The 15,491-nt window shown below is 28.6% G+C and overlaps 1 protein-coding gene across 3 annotated transcripts; it reads left to right on the forward strand.

Moving 5' to 3' along the window:
- The first annotated feature begins 4,830 nt into the window (after nucleotides 1-4,830).
- LOC135961647 (hemicentin-2) lies at nucleotides 4,831-15,210 on the forward strand. Of its 3 annotated transcripts, XM_065513177.1 has the most exons (8): nucleotides 4,831-4,849; nucleotides 5,377-5,480; nucleotides 13,216-13,473; nucleotides 13,538-13,860; nucleotides 13,978-14,373; nucleotides 14,456-14,617; nucleotides 14,682-14,859; nucleotides 14,942-15,210. In XM_065513177.1, the coding sequence occupies exons 2-8, from the start codon at nucleotides 5,417-5,419 to the stop codon at nucleotides 15,082-15,084; spliced, it is 1,524 nt and encodes a 507-aa protein (XP_065369249.1). In that variant the 5' UTR covers nucleotides 4,831-4,849; nucleotides 5,377-5,416; the 3' UTR covers nucleotides 15,085-15,210. The 3 variants fall into 3 exon arrangements, with proteins under 3 accessions (XP_065369249.1, XP_065369250.1, XP_065369248.1); XM_065513176.1 differs by lacking the exon at nucleotides 4,831-4,849 and having other exon boundaries at nucleotides 5,339-5,480; XM_065513178.1 differs by lacking the exons at nucleotides 4,831-4,849; nucleotides 14,942-15,210 and having other exon boundaries at nucleotides 5,330-5,480; nucleotides 14,667-14,800.
- The last annotated feature ends 281 nt before the right edge of the window (nucleotides 15,211-15,491 follow it).

Consider the following 15,491-nt stretch of genomic DNA (forward strand, 5'->3'; position numbering starts at 1 on the left):
AAATTTTGTTAAAATACCAGGCGCACAGAAACCGAAAAAAGCAGCAAGTGTTTTTCGTGAAAAAAAAATAAATTTAATATTTACAGCATACTTTAAGGATGAACAAAGTATTTGAGTCACCCGTTACATGTAAAGATGCAGGGTGACACACATTTAATACAGCCTAAAAGTATGTGCTAATATTGTTGACATTTTTAAAAACACAAAACGTAAACAACACCACCCACTCGTTTTACTGACCCATTTTTTTGTTATTTACAACCAGCCCTAAAAAAAGAACAACATGCACACTACAAATCGAAAATATGCATTAAAAACAAAAATAAATGCACTATAAAAGTAAATACTCACAATAATATGTATAAAGAGAGAATTATGCTTAATTTTTTTGTAAAATGTCTACTTTTTTTCTCATTTAAATTGTTATTTTCAAGAATATATTTTTTATTAGACATTATTAAATTTTCAAAAAGTAATTTCTTAAAACAGTGTAATATTACAATGGTTTTATAATATTTTGTTGAAACTTTTCTTGAGAAAAATGTTGACACTGATGGCTGGCTCTGACAAACAAGTACGACAAAACAAATAACGATAAATTATTTTAAATAAAACAACTGTTTTAAAATTGTGAAATGTTATTTATTATATTTGTATATTTTTTTAATTTTTGACTACTATTTTGTTTGTATGATATTTACATGGTAGAATTAGAAATTACTTTTAACTTATTTCCATCATGTACAAGTTAAAACTTTGAATTTTGGATTTGCAATATAACTCATCAAGAATTCGATGTATATTTTTATCTAAGCATTTTTATCCATGAATTTGTGATTTTTCCTACATTTGTGCTTTTAATATGTTCAATGAATTTTTATTTTAACACTTAATTCTGCTGTGAAATTATTAATATTTTATTATTATAAGTTCATTCATATATTTTTTTTAAATGTTTATTTAACAGTTTTGTATATACATATGAATGTATGTATGTATGTACATTAAATATTGATACATGAATTTATGTATTTCTTGTTGTTAGGGTTGTCAATTATTCGGGTATAATATTTAATCAAATGAAAGTTTAAGATGATGGGTAATGGATTATTTAAACCTATAATGAAAAAAATCAATATTCGATTACGTAAATTATTAGAATATAAATAAAAATGAAATGGTTTTTGAGTTTTAATAATTTTTCTAAAAACTGTTATTTAATTTTTTATGGTCAAGAAGTTAGTTCTCTTTAAGTTTGAAAATGCAAAGTTTTTAAAAAATCATTATATAAACATGGTTTTGAATTGATTTAGTTTTTCTAATTTATTTGAAAAGTTTTTCTAGTTTATTTGAAAAATATTGATAGAATAATTTATTTTATAATCTGAAAATTTAATTTATTCCAAAAATATTTTTGTTTTAACGATTATTCGAATAATTTTGTTTTCAAATGACAGACAGTACTATGTTTATAATAAACAATTTCAATGCTAATTAGATAATAATATAAAATGATAAAATTATAGCTACATAAAAATCATTTAGCAGCGATAAAACTAAATACATACCTACTATATGTCTTACAGGGTCAACTTAAAATGTGTGTTTCTGACTTAAATACTTGAAATTATTTTAGTTTTAAAATATTCCAAATTTTCTATCGTTGCAAACGAGATAGAACCTTTTAATTCTAGACCTAGGAAATATCCATAATATATTAAGAAAATCGGACAAAAATATTCCTTATGTTATTCGAAATATATGTAGGTATTTAATTTTCCTTGTTTCTTACAGCTTCATTATGAATATAATTTGATATAAATCTCTATACCGACAGAAACCGTTGACGACCTAATCCGAAACAAACCAAAACCTTTCAAAAGTACTATTAATTTCCAAAAAAAAAAAAAAAATATTTAAATTTTAGAGCATGTTTCAGCTCATTTTTAGGTGCCCTTTAGCACCCACTTTACCGCTTTTACAGGATGCTTAGAACTTTTAAAGCAAAATATAATAAGTTTTTGTTTTTTAAGGTATTTATAGACGGCAATACTGAGTATTAATATTTGTCACAAATTCAAGTGACAAATATTAATACAATTTCATCGTCTAAACAAAAATTGTATTAGATTTTCAAAAAATACAAATGATTTTTTTGATTTACAATTCAAAAACTTTTTATTTTCATAAAGTAGCCAATTGACTTCTCTCTGCACTACAAAAGGGCACAAGCGTGTCAAATCTCCAAAAATATATAAATTGAAGTCAACCAAATGATCAGACATTAGTGACAATTACTGTCTATAAGGGATGTCTCTATTTATGGTTCTCACTCAGATCACCTGCTATAAACGTTTAAATTTTTAACGCTTTTAAATTAAGTACAATAAGTAATAAATACACATTTTAAAATATAACAATAAGTATTCAATATTTCTTTAATAAACACAGAATATTCGTTTATTTACGTTAAAAGTCATACATTAAAATTTGAATCATTAAATGCGAAATATTTATGTGTGTAGGTGAGTGATATTAAATATTTATCAAATACAAACACGAACGAAAAATACCTCTACCCAGAGAACGTTAATGTTAAGTTGTTTAAACAAAATATTTAGATTAGGCTGGCTCCGTTTATATGGAAGCAACAAAAAGTTGCTGATGTTTCCAAAGTTTACTTTATTTCGTGATACCGTTTCTCATGGTACTTTTAAGCAATTTTAGGTATTATATTAAATATCTTTAAAATATACTAACGAAATGGTTGCTTTCCATTTTAGAAATTCTCTCCATATTCGATATACTTATATAAGTGTATATCAGGCCTGACACAAAATTCCATTCCATTTTCATTTAATTCCGTATTTCGCTTCTTCAGCAGTGTTTTCAAAGTGGAATTGATATTTCTTTGTAATTATTTGTTTTTCTAAAATGTTTAATCAATTACTGTATCAAAAACTTCACTTTTGTTTTAATCATAAATACAGAATTATCAGAGCTGTAAATGAATCACTCATTTTTGGATTAAATAGCGAATCATTCACACAAAAAAGTGAATTGAATGAAATTTGAATCAATTCAAATGAATATTGTAAACATTTGAATTGAATTAATTTTGAATTAATTCAAATTAATTTCGTTTCGTTTTCAATTCATTTGAATTGATTTTGAATTAATTCAAATGAATTAGAAATAAGAATTAGCAATTCATTTGAATTGAATTCATTTCCAACTCATTTGAATTGATTGAAATTGGAATTGATTTTGTAAGTAAATCTACAGTAAACATCACTGTCGTTATGTCATTCAACGAATTTTTTATGTAAAAGACAGCAAGCATTACATATGTACATTGTTATTTTTCTAGATTTTTGATTTTGTAAGAAAATCTACAGTAAGTATCACTCATTTGAATTGCTAATTCTTTTTTTTCTAATTCATTTGAATTAATTCAAAATCAATTCAATTCAAATGAATTCGTTTGAATTGATTCAAATTTCATTCAATTCATTTTTTCAATTCAATGAATTAATTCAAAATTTAATTCATAATGAATTAAAATCAAAAAAGAATGATTCATTTACAGCTCTGAGAATTATAAAATATTTTTGGAATTAAATTATGAACCTAAAACGAAATCGATCGGAATAAAAACTACGGAATTGAAACCATTCTGAACTAAATGTGTGACGGGCCTATATATGCCCGACCGTCTGTCTGTTGAAGGTACTAGTGGGAAGTACTAAGGGGAGTGAATTTTTGGGCAAAATCGGTCTAACCAAAATCAAAATTTATAACAATATGTGCGAGTTTGGGCCAAAATTGAATTTACTCCTGTCAGTTGACTCCTGACAAAATTTGAACAAGCTGCGTCATCTAGTTTGTGTTTAACAGCCATTGATAGCAAAATACATCGTGACTTGTGCAGAAATTGGATAAAAGTGAAGCTGAAAAAAACCACCATTCAAAAAAAGGCTAAGCTTGACAAATACTATGGGTATTCTGCACCATCTATTTCAATGTTAAAAAAGTGGTTTACGGAATTTCTTTTTCAGTGGCTTCAATTTTGAATGATCACTTGGTTATTGGAAAGCTTTCTCCAAGATGGCTGTCGCATTTGCTCACAATCAGGTGCACAAAAGGGTACACGCATGTGCAGTTTCCAATGCAAAAATCCACGAATTAGGCTACGAAATGCTCCCACTTCCGCCCTATTATCACTATTTCCATCATCACAAAAATTACCTATTTTGATTTAAGCGATACACCTATTTTGATCTCAATAACATTCAAATGTAAGACTTTAGCAATTTACCACTGATATTTTCTGGGAAAAGAACATATAAAATTACATATAACCAAATCGGGTGAACCAGAACCTCAGTCTAATGCTTATTATTAGGGCGCCGATTACGATACATTTATTATGGGAAAATATATTTATAATATAAATAAAATTGTCGTTCATGTTAGCCTTTCATGTCATAACGAAATTACATACATATACTATAGTTGGTAGCACCCTAATGTGACTATAAATGTTTGTACCTTTTTAAAAAAATATGCAGACAGAGGGTTTAGCAACATGTTGCTGGCAGCAAGTTGATAAATAATTAACAATATTGTAAAGCACGAGAATAAAAACAAGTATATGTACTCGTACAATACAATGTACATACATACGTACCTACGTTAGCAATAAATGATCTAGCTATAAGTACAATTGTATGTAGTATCGAATATAAGGTGGAATGCTCGAAATCGTCTTATTGGCGCAAATACGCTTTAGTTGAATTTTGATATTGCGACAAACTAGTAGTTAGTATTTGGGGTGCACTCTGCACATGTGAGTAGTAGTAATAATATTCAGATTGTACGATTACGCTCGATTTATTTAATGTTGTAACGAATAAAACAAAACAAAATAAGAATTTAAAAAAAAAAAAAAACAAATAAAGAGAATCTTACATGCTCATAGAATAAACGCTCAAATAGCACAATAAAATAAAATTTATATTTATTTCTAAATTAAATGGTATTTAAGAAACAAATAAGAAAAATTGCGGAACAATTGTAAAATGTGCAAATGCGAAAAAAATATAAACTCGCATTACAACTGAAATTTTGTGTAATAATGTAAATGTAATTGAAAAAAAGAAAAACAAAATAATTTAAATATAAAAAAATAATAATAATAAAGTGTTTGATTAAATTTATGTAAAACAGCTAAAATCCTTGATAATATAAAATATAATTTAGTACTTAAATTTACTACATATTTATATAATAATATAAAAATATACCTACAAATAAATAAATATATACATATATATGTATATATATTTACTATGTTTGTGTGTTTAACTGTTTTAGAAAAAAAAGAAGATAATATACAAATGATAATAGATTCAAAATGAGCACAACTACTAGAAATTGGTTTATAGTATTTTGCCTAGTTTTAGGATTAATTAGCAAAGGTAAGTGTTAAAATTAGCTCTTGTGTCATAATTAAAGAACAAAAAAAAAACAAAAGAAGAAAAATATTGCAAAAACTACAGCAAACATAAATATGTATTTTACACTGCAATCGTCGTCCTCGTCGTCTCATACAATTCAGAACATTTTCACACAAAACTAAACTACACTACAATTCATACATTAGAACTAAGTATTACACTCTTATACACTTTTACATACTTAAATATTATTAATTTTATCAGCGTTGTCAATTTTTGAATTTTGAAAAGCACTAAACTCAAGAAAAATCTGGTACTATTTATCGCAAAATAAACATCAAAAAGAAATAAAGGGTGCTTTTTAAGCCCGATAGAACTTGAAATTGGAATAACACAAATAAGTTAATTTTAATTTAAAAAAAAAATGTATTCGAAAGATCAATACATGGATGGCATTAACATTTGAAAATGATTTCGGGCATACGGCTTCTTGACGAAGCGCATTCTGGACTTAAAAGTTTGGGCCACTTTTTCGAGGCCTCCAAGCCTACAATTGCTGCTGGTTTATCTGCATAAACCAGTGACTTCACTTGTCCCCACAGGAAATAATCGAGAGGTGTCAAATCACATGACCTTGGAGGCCTATTAGAGTTATCATACGGTCTTGAATGAGCTTGATTATCACGTTATTTTAAGGCTTATCAAGATACAAGCTTTTGCTTTGCCGAAAACCGGTCAACCGGTTTTTTCATCTTTGTAAACTCCACCGGTTTCGGGTTATTGACAAACCGGTTTTTGTAAGACAATTAACCGGTTTTAATGAAATATATTTTCTAAAGCTCATTCGAACATATTTATGAAAAACTTTGATAACATTTTTAAAAATATTAATTTATTTTATAGAAAATTTTAGCATTTGACAATTGGGTATTCACACGGTTTCCTATTAGTCATATTGTCATAATGTCCTAATATATTATAATAGTTGTTGTTGTGTTTTAAACAAAAAAAAATATTATTTTATGACAAAACAATAAACATAGTTTGTCTTATTAGTTTAGAACTTTTTTGTTTGAAACACAACAAAAATTTTATTAAACTACCGTAATATATTAGGATATTATGACAATATGACCAAATAGTAGACCGTGTGAATACCCCTAATATTTCATAAAAGATATAAAATAATTGCATAAGCATAGAGCGAAGATTTAGTACACAATTTTTAACACATTTCCAATTAGCGTCCACAAATAAAAATAAATTTAAGGAGACCTTTTAACCTGTTTTTTTAAAAGACAATAATCAAAACCGGTTTTTCAAAAACACACTTTTTCGGTTAAACCGGAAACTGGTTTTCTGGACACTTTATATATTGATGTAATCTCTTACAAATCCATTACATACTCTATTGAAGTACCTTAGTTTCAGAATACTGTTTACCAGAAAGCGAATTTTGATGAAGCTCTTAAGTAAACCGCTCAATATTTGTTGCGTCCAGATTTTTAAAAATCACTAAAAACAGTGCTAAAAGCACTGAGTTGACAATGCTGAATATTAATTATTATTATTACATTTTCTAACATTCTATAATCTTTCGTCTGTTCTATATCATCAATTCACTCTCTCCCTCACTCTCATTTTCTATCTCTTCTACATTGTTTGTTCACTTATCTATCTGTGCATATTTGAAAACGAAAATGAAAATGAAAATAACATTAACATTATTTAGCCGATATTCATTTTCGACCAAAAAAAAATTAGTCAACAAAAACGTTCACAGAAGCCCTTTATTTGCTTGCCAACGTTGTGCTTGATAGCGCTGTTTATATGTTTCTTATCTTATCGAAAAGCTTATCCATTATTTGTGGATATACATACATACATTCATACGTATGCATGTACGTCAGCTTTTCAAAATTATGCTAGTTATTTGGGAAAATAAGTAGTTGAGGATGTAAATACACTGCAAAAATATAAAATTGTCAATAATAATAATGAGGGTAACCAAGAATACGTTCTAAAAACAGTGTGTGGCCTCATCGCTGAACACAATTTTGCGATAAAACAGTCGTCTATAAGTTGCGCGAATCGATAACTGATTTACAAAGAAAATTTAGTAGCGTTGTTCAAGCGTCTATCTATTCATGATGAGTATTCTGATCATAAATGTCATGTTAACCCTTTCTTAAGTTCTATCGGGCTTAAAAAAACCCTTTATTACTTTTCTTTATAATTTTTTAAATAACCAAAACACGACAAAAAGGTTTGGAACAATATAGTAAAATATAAGTATGCATTTAATAAAAACTGATTTCAGTTTCTATATAAGATTTGAAGTGTGAAGTTTTATGTGCTAAAACAAATATATTAGAAGTTATTTAGTTATGCAAACATTTGTTAGACATTTTTAAACAAAGAAATGAGCGAAGATTTGTTTAACTTCCCGCGCTTCTCTTATGAAAACAAAACAACCAATTAAAAAACTGTTTAACATTACAGCAGAGCAATAGCTATTATAAAAAATAAATTGTTGTCTCTTAATAACGACCTGAGTGATTTTAGATTTTTCATATAAAAATCAATATTTAGTGGGAAATATGAGTGATCACAGATTATTGTCCTTTTTCTTCTAGGACCTCTTATTAACGATTTATGAGTGATTTTAGATTTTTCATGTAAAAATCGATCTCTTGTGGAAATATGAGTGATATTTCCCACAAAATATTTAAGATTTTTACATAAAAATCTAAAAAAATCGTTAATAAGAGATCCTAAAGAAAAAAATACAAATAGCTGATATTTCCCACAAAATATTTAAGATTTTTACATAAAAATCTAAAAAAATCGTTAATAAGAGATCCTAAAGAAAAAAATACAAACAGCTATTTGTATTTTTTTCTTTAGGATCTCTTATTAACGATTTTTTTAGATTTTTATGTAAAAATCTTAAATATTTTGTGGGAAATATGAGTGATCACAGATTCTTGTCCTTTTTCTTCTAGGACCTCTTATTAACGATTTATGAGTGATTTTAGATTATTCATATAAAACTCGATATTTGGAGATTTTAGATTTTTCATGTAAAAATCGATATTTTGTGGAAATATGAGTGATCACAAATATTTGTATTTTTTCCTCTAGGATCTCTTATTAACGATTTATGAGTGATTTTATATTTTTCATATAAAAATCGATATTTGGTGGGAAATATGAGTGATCACAGATTATTGTTCTTTTTCCTCTAGGACCTCTTATTAACGATTTTAGAGTTTTCATATAAAAATCGATATTTGGTGGGAAATATGAGTGATCACAGAATGTTGTCCTTTTTCTTCTAGGACCTCTTTTTGTCAATCTATGAGTTATTTTAGATTTTTCATATAAAAATCGATATTTGGTGGGAAATATGAGTGATCACAGAATGTTGTCCTTTTTCTTCTATTACCGATTTATGAGTGATTTTAGATTTTTCATACAAAAATCGATATTTTCTGGGAAATATGAGTGATCACAGAATGTTGTCCTTTTTCTTCTAGGGCCTCTTATTGCCAATCTATGAGTGATTTTAGATTTTTCATGAGTGATCACAGAATGTTGACCTTTTCCTTCTAGGACCTCTTATTGTCAATCTATGAGTGATTTTAGATTTTTCATATAAAAATCGATATTTGGTGGGAAAGAGTGATCACAGAATGTTGTCCTTTTACTTCTAGGACAATCTATCTATTATCAATCTATAAGTGATTTTTGATTTTTCATATAAAAAACGATATTTGGTGGGAAATAAGAGTGATCACAGATTATTGTCCTTTTTCCTCTAGGACCTCTTATTATCAATCTATGAGTGTTTTTAAATTTTTCATATAAAAATCGATATTTAGTGGGAAATAAGAGTGATCGCAGATTATTGTCCTTTTTCTTCTAGGACCTCTTATTGTCAATCTATGAGTGATTTCAGATTTTTCATATAAAAATATGAGTGATCACAGATTATTGTCCTTTTTCCTCTAGGACCTCTTATTGTCAATCTATGAGTGATTTTAGATCTTTCATATAAAAATCGATATTTGTTGGGAAATTAGAGTGATCACAGATTATTGTCGTTTTTTCTCTAGGACCTCTTATTATCAATCTATGAGTGATTTTAGATTTTTCATGTAAAAATCGACATTTTGTGGAAAACATGAGTCCTTTTTTCTTATTATCGATTATGAGTGATTTTAGATATTTCATTAAAAATCGATATTTGGTGGGAAATAAGAGTGATCACAGATTGTTGTCCTTTTTCTTCTAGGACCTCTTATTAATGATTTATGAGTGATTTTAGATTTTTCATATAAAAATCGATATTTGGTGGGAAATATGAGTGATCACAGAATGTTGTAGATTTTTCATATAAAAATCGATATTTAGTGGGAAATAAGAGTGATCACAGATTGTTGTCCTTTTTCTTCTAGGACCTCTTATTAACGATTTATGAGTGATTTTAGATTTTTCATATAAAAATCGATATTTGGTGGGAAATAAGAGTGATCGCAGATTATTGTCCGTTTTCTTCGAGGACCTCTTATTATCAATCTATGAGTGTTTTTAAATTTTTCATAAAAAATCGATATTTGTTGTCCTTTTTCTTCCAGGATTTTTTCGTATAAAAATCGATATTTTTGGTGGGAAATATGAGTGATCGCAGAATGTTGTCCTTTTTCTTCTAGGACCTCTTATTGTCAATCTATGAGTGTTTTTAAATTTTTCATATAAAAATCGATATTTAGTGGGAAATAAGAGTGATCGCAGATTATTGTCCTTTTTCTTCTAGGACCTCTTATTGTCAATCTATGAGTGATTTTAGATTTTTTATATAAAAATCGATTTTTGGTGGGAAATAAGAGTGATCACAGATTATTGTCCTTTTTCCTCTAGGACCTCTTATTGTCAATCTATGAGTGATTTTAGATCTTTCATATAAAAATCGATATTTGTTGGGAAATTAGAGTGATCACAGATTGTTGTCCTTTTTCTTCTAGGACCTCTTATTAACGATTTATGAGTGATTTTAGATTTTTCATATAAAAATTGATATTTGGTGGGAAATAAGAGTGATCACAGATTATTGTCCATTTTCTTCGAGGACCTCTATTATCAATCTATGAGTGTTTTTAAATTTTTCATAAAAAATCGATATTTGTTGTCCTTTTTCTTCTAGGACCTCTTATTAACGATTTATGAGTGATTTTAGATTTTTCGTATAAAAATCGATATTTTTGGTGGGAAATAAGAGTGATCACAGATAATTGTCCTTTTTCCTCTAGGACCTCTTATTGTCAATCTATGAGTGATTTTAGATTTTTATGTAAAAATCAATATTTTGTGGGAAATATGAGTGATCACAGATTGTTGTCCTTTTTCTTCTAGGACCTCTTATTAACGATTTATGAGTGATTTTAGATTTTTCGTATAAAAATGGATATTTGGTGGGAAATATGAGTGATCACTGAATGTTGTCTTTTTTCTTCTAGGACCTCTTATTGTCAATCTATGAGTGATTTTAGATTTTTCATATAAAAATCGATATTTGGTGGGAAATAAGAGTGATCACAGATTATTGTCCTTTTTCCTCTTGGACCTCTTATTACCAATCTATGAGTGATTTTTCATATAAAAATCGATATTTGGTGGGAAATAAGAGTGATCACAGATTGTTGTCCTTTTTCCTCTAGGACCTCTTATTAATGATTTATGAGTGATTTTAGATTTTTCATATAAAAATCGATATTTGGTGGGAAATATGAGTGATCACAGATTATTGTCCTTTTTCCTCTAGGACCTCTTATTATGAATCTATGAGTGATTTTAGATTTTTTTAAAAATCGATATTTGGTGGGAAATAAGAGTGATCACAGATTGTTGTCCTTTTTCCTCTAGGACCTCTTATTATCAATCTATGAGTGATTTTAGATTTTTCATATAAAAATCGATATTTGGTGGGTGGGTGGTTGTCCTTTACCCTCTATTTTTCAACCTATTTTATTAATTTTGGACACGTAGGTTGCTATTATATATTATGACTATAAGTATACCAAATAATCAAGCAATTAAATATTCAGAAGAGTACATGATAACATATTTGTACAGTGGTAAAACATATAGGCTTTTATGAAATCAATGAATGAACTAAGTCATAATACTGATTAACTTCTACAATTATAAATTTTACCAATTTCAATAACAATTTCTGATCCACAAATATTGTTAGTGGGTATTTGCTTTTAGATTCTAAAGTATTTACAACAGTATGTGGCCAACATGTTGATATTTTGGTTGGTACAAGAATATAATAACAATTTTGTTCGTGGGCTTCGAAACAGAATTTAGCAAACAATGATAAGAAATATATACTTGTACTGTATCAGTTATTAAAAGCAACAAATTCTTCACGTACTGCACGTTGTTTGTACAGTAATGGATAATAATATAAGAAGAATAGAAACACCACAAAGCATATTAAGACAATTAAGATGTAAATATTTGTAGTAGTGAATCAGATATCTCACGCAAGAAGACCAAAATCAACACAAATAATCTATAATAAATAAATGTACAGAAATTGTATGTTCGCAAGATTTGTGACTTAAAATATAACGTTGAAATACATATTGTATGTGACTATTGTTTTAGCCACAACTGCACATAATTTTCTTTTTATCAGACACAAAAGCACATTTTATACATTTTATACATTTTAGCAAAATTTCTGAGTTGAAATAAATTTTCAAATTAAACACATAGTATGACAGATTCGGACGTCCTTATTTTTGATTGATCAAAAATATTACCACCCAGAAACATTTTTAGAAATTGTTCCAAAAACAGTAGTTCTAGAAAGAGTACCAGCAGAATCACTTCAGATACTTACATCTAAATATTATGATTTCTAAGTAATACTAAAGAGTTTTATAGGAACTATAGTTATTTAGAACTGGTGTAATTAATGAAAGAGACAATAAAATATCCCTAACTGTATCTCGGAACTAGTTCCATGTGTATCAGTTTAAAACAAACAAAAAATAATGGAAGAACTACTTCAAACCATTTTAAGGCTGGCTATTAGTTATTTGGTGCTTCCGTAGAACTATGTAGAGTGTAACTGGTTTCAAAACCGTTCCAGGGAATGGAACAAAATCCATTGATCGCAACGTCAAACTAGAACCAGTACTGCCTTTATACAAGCGTTCTGAAACTAGTTGTGGAACTGAAACAGTTTTACCTGGACAGTAATACATATGTTTAGAGAAATAATTGTCGTAATTCAAGGGCTTTTGAGGGATACATGAGGCTGTCAGCGCCTAAGTGGCCTAACCCTCAATTTTGCATATCATGGCTTATCTACAACAAATTATTTAAAACATGATAAAATTTAATACAAAACCGATCTATCACGTGTTGCACCAATCGTCAGATAGCGTTGCAACTAAACTCAACTCTCTAAAATATGTTCATGTACATTGAACCCCATTATTTTCATACTTCCTATCTTAAGTTTAGGCCACTTTTGCGATGACGTCCTCACATATGAATATGTGTTGTGCGCTGCTCAAAATAAAAGATTTCATTGAAATTATTTAACAATCATTTGTTTAAATCATTATTAATTCTCATTGTGCTTCGTATGTTATAAAGTAAACAAACCGTATTTATTTTTGAACAAGTTTCAGTTAAATATTAACCTCTAAACATATCCCTCGACTTCTTTAAGCACAATGTGTTGCCAAACGAGCATTAGAAACAGAGAAATTAGAGGATGATGATAACTATGATTACATCGACTATGACTACACTGGTAATGAGAATGATGACAGTGATAATGATAATGATAACAACGACAAGAATAGTTCAAAGTCGCTCACAGCATCCATAGGACATGATCCACCATATTTTGATCAAACGAATGTTCATGTATCCGCTTATCCGAATAACGATGTGATTTTAAATTGTGATGTTCGAAATTTTCATGGTGAGTAATGTCATGCGATAAATTTTTGACCGACTTTTATGTGTGTGTGTTTTCATTTTGACAGTGAATAATGTCGTCATCTGGTATAAAGATCAAACAGTTTACTCTCATGGACAATATACGGCAAATCCACGAGTAGAGACTTTAAAGAACAACTCAATATTATTGAAAAATATTCAACCCGATGATGCCGGCAGCTATTATTGTGAAGTCTTTCCCGAAAATATACGTTTGCATGTAGAGCTTGAAGTAAATAAATTGCTAAGCATTTTATGTGATGGTCGGGACGTTCTTGATCGAACAATAGTTTTCCGGCAGGGCGAGTCTCATATCTGTGAGTGTAAGACAAGAGGCTCGAGTGAAGCCAACATTAAATGGTCTCTTAATGTAGGTATTTTTGTATAAAACGATTTCAATTCCACACTTTCAAATGAAATGTTATTTTTTTATTATCCAATCAAAATCTAAATATATTATAAAAAAATCTCTCTTTAATTTATTTAGGGTAATCGTTTTGATGAAACCCTTGGTGAATTAATGCATGGTTCGATAATTCTGAGTGGCATCGAGGATCATCACAGTGGTATTTATCAGTGTCTGGATGATGACGGCAGTGAAAAGCCTAAACATGGCATGTTCAATATTGTTGTCCTGTTCCCACCAAAGGTAACAACACATCGACACCATATTAATACAGAAATAGGTGGAAATGCTGATCTATACTGCGACTACAAAGGAAATCCCATTGCTATTACCACTTGGTTCAAAAATAATCAACCCATTAAATATTCAGAAAAGTACATGATGACATATACAATGGAAACACATTTCAATCGAAGTACACTTACTGTCAAAGATGTCTCGGTCGAGGATTTGGGTGAATACGTATGCAGAGCAGAGGTATTTTTTTTTAGAATCAAAGGAACAATTGCATCTATGTACCTACATACATATATTTATGTTCTTTAATACGGTTATTTAGAATTCAATCGGTTGGAATGAACTTGGGACACACTTAATGCTAGAGCCCGAAAAAGGCCAATTGGAAGATGTTATAATCGATGGTAAAAAAGTTACATTACATTGGTTGGTACGCAGTCTTCAGCCATTATCGGAAGCAGTTTTGGATTACAAAATGTCAGGGGTTGGTTATCAATACCCAGTGTACAACAGTAAAAAATATGTGGATAAAGTAATTTTATTTTCAGGCCTACACATGGAGCTCAACCACGGTTATACATACACAACGTCATGAGAATGGCATCTGGAAAGTGACTCATGAAATGGAGTTAATAGAGGGTGAATGGCAAACTCGTATGAAAACTAAAAACATTATCGGATGGTCGAAATTTTCCGCTCCATTTATCTTCAAAATTGAAGACGAAGGTATTTACGAATTGCAAATCAAATTTACTGAACTTAACCTTTTGCAACATTTATTTTATTTTATTTCCAAATAATATACTAGATGAGATCAACAATGAGACAAGTAATGAAAAGATGGCAATGGCTGGATTTGGAGTTACAAGGAGTTCTTCTTCAACAGTTTATAATTCATTTCTTCAAAGTATTTTAATATTAGCATTGAGCATGCAAATTTACATGCTTTAGATTTTAGATTAATAAATATGTATATTGTCAATTATCTTCCAAAAAAATCCTATAGTCAGGAATACAGGTGCAATCCTATTTATTATGTATTATATAGACAAATTTTAAATAAATAATTAAAGAAAACATTTTTAATATTAATTTATGCCAATGTTACACATGCAGTAGAATTACAAATATTAGAAATACAAATCATAACCACATGGTATTAAAATACATATGTACATACTTTAATTAGAATAAGGTTGTAAGAATAGCGTCCAACATTTTTACATTCTCTGATGCCGTGTTGAGGCTTAAGAACTTTTACCCCCTCATTTTGTAAAACCTTGCTTTGAAAATATTTCCATAGAATTTTTTTGAAAAACAAACACAATTTAATAACCAATTAATATTATGGAGATATC

Source organism: Calliphora vicina, chromosome 5, assembly GCF_958450345.1.
Source record: "Calliphora vicina chromosome 5, idCalVici1.1, whole genome shotgun sequence".
NCBI classification, from domain to species: Eukaryota; Metazoa; Arthropoda; class Insecta; order Diptera; family Calliphoridae; genus Calliphora; species Calliphora vicina.

What these genes read in the sequence shown, in the direction of transcription:
- LOC135961647 (XM_065513177.1), top strand. Translation starts at nt 5,417, where the DNA reads ATGAGCACAACTACTAGAAATTGGTTTATAGTATTTTGCCTAGTTTTA. An exon ending in TGATGTTCGAAATTTTCATG is followed by an intron (nt 13,474 to 13,537) that starts GTGAGTAATGTC and finishes TCATTTTGACAG; the next exon opens with TGAATAATGTCGTCATCTGG. An exon ending in AATACGTATGCAGAGCAGAG is followed by an intron (nt 14,374 to 14,455) that starts GTATTTTTTTTT and finishes ACGGTTATTTAG; the next exon opens with AATTCAATCGGTTGGAATGA.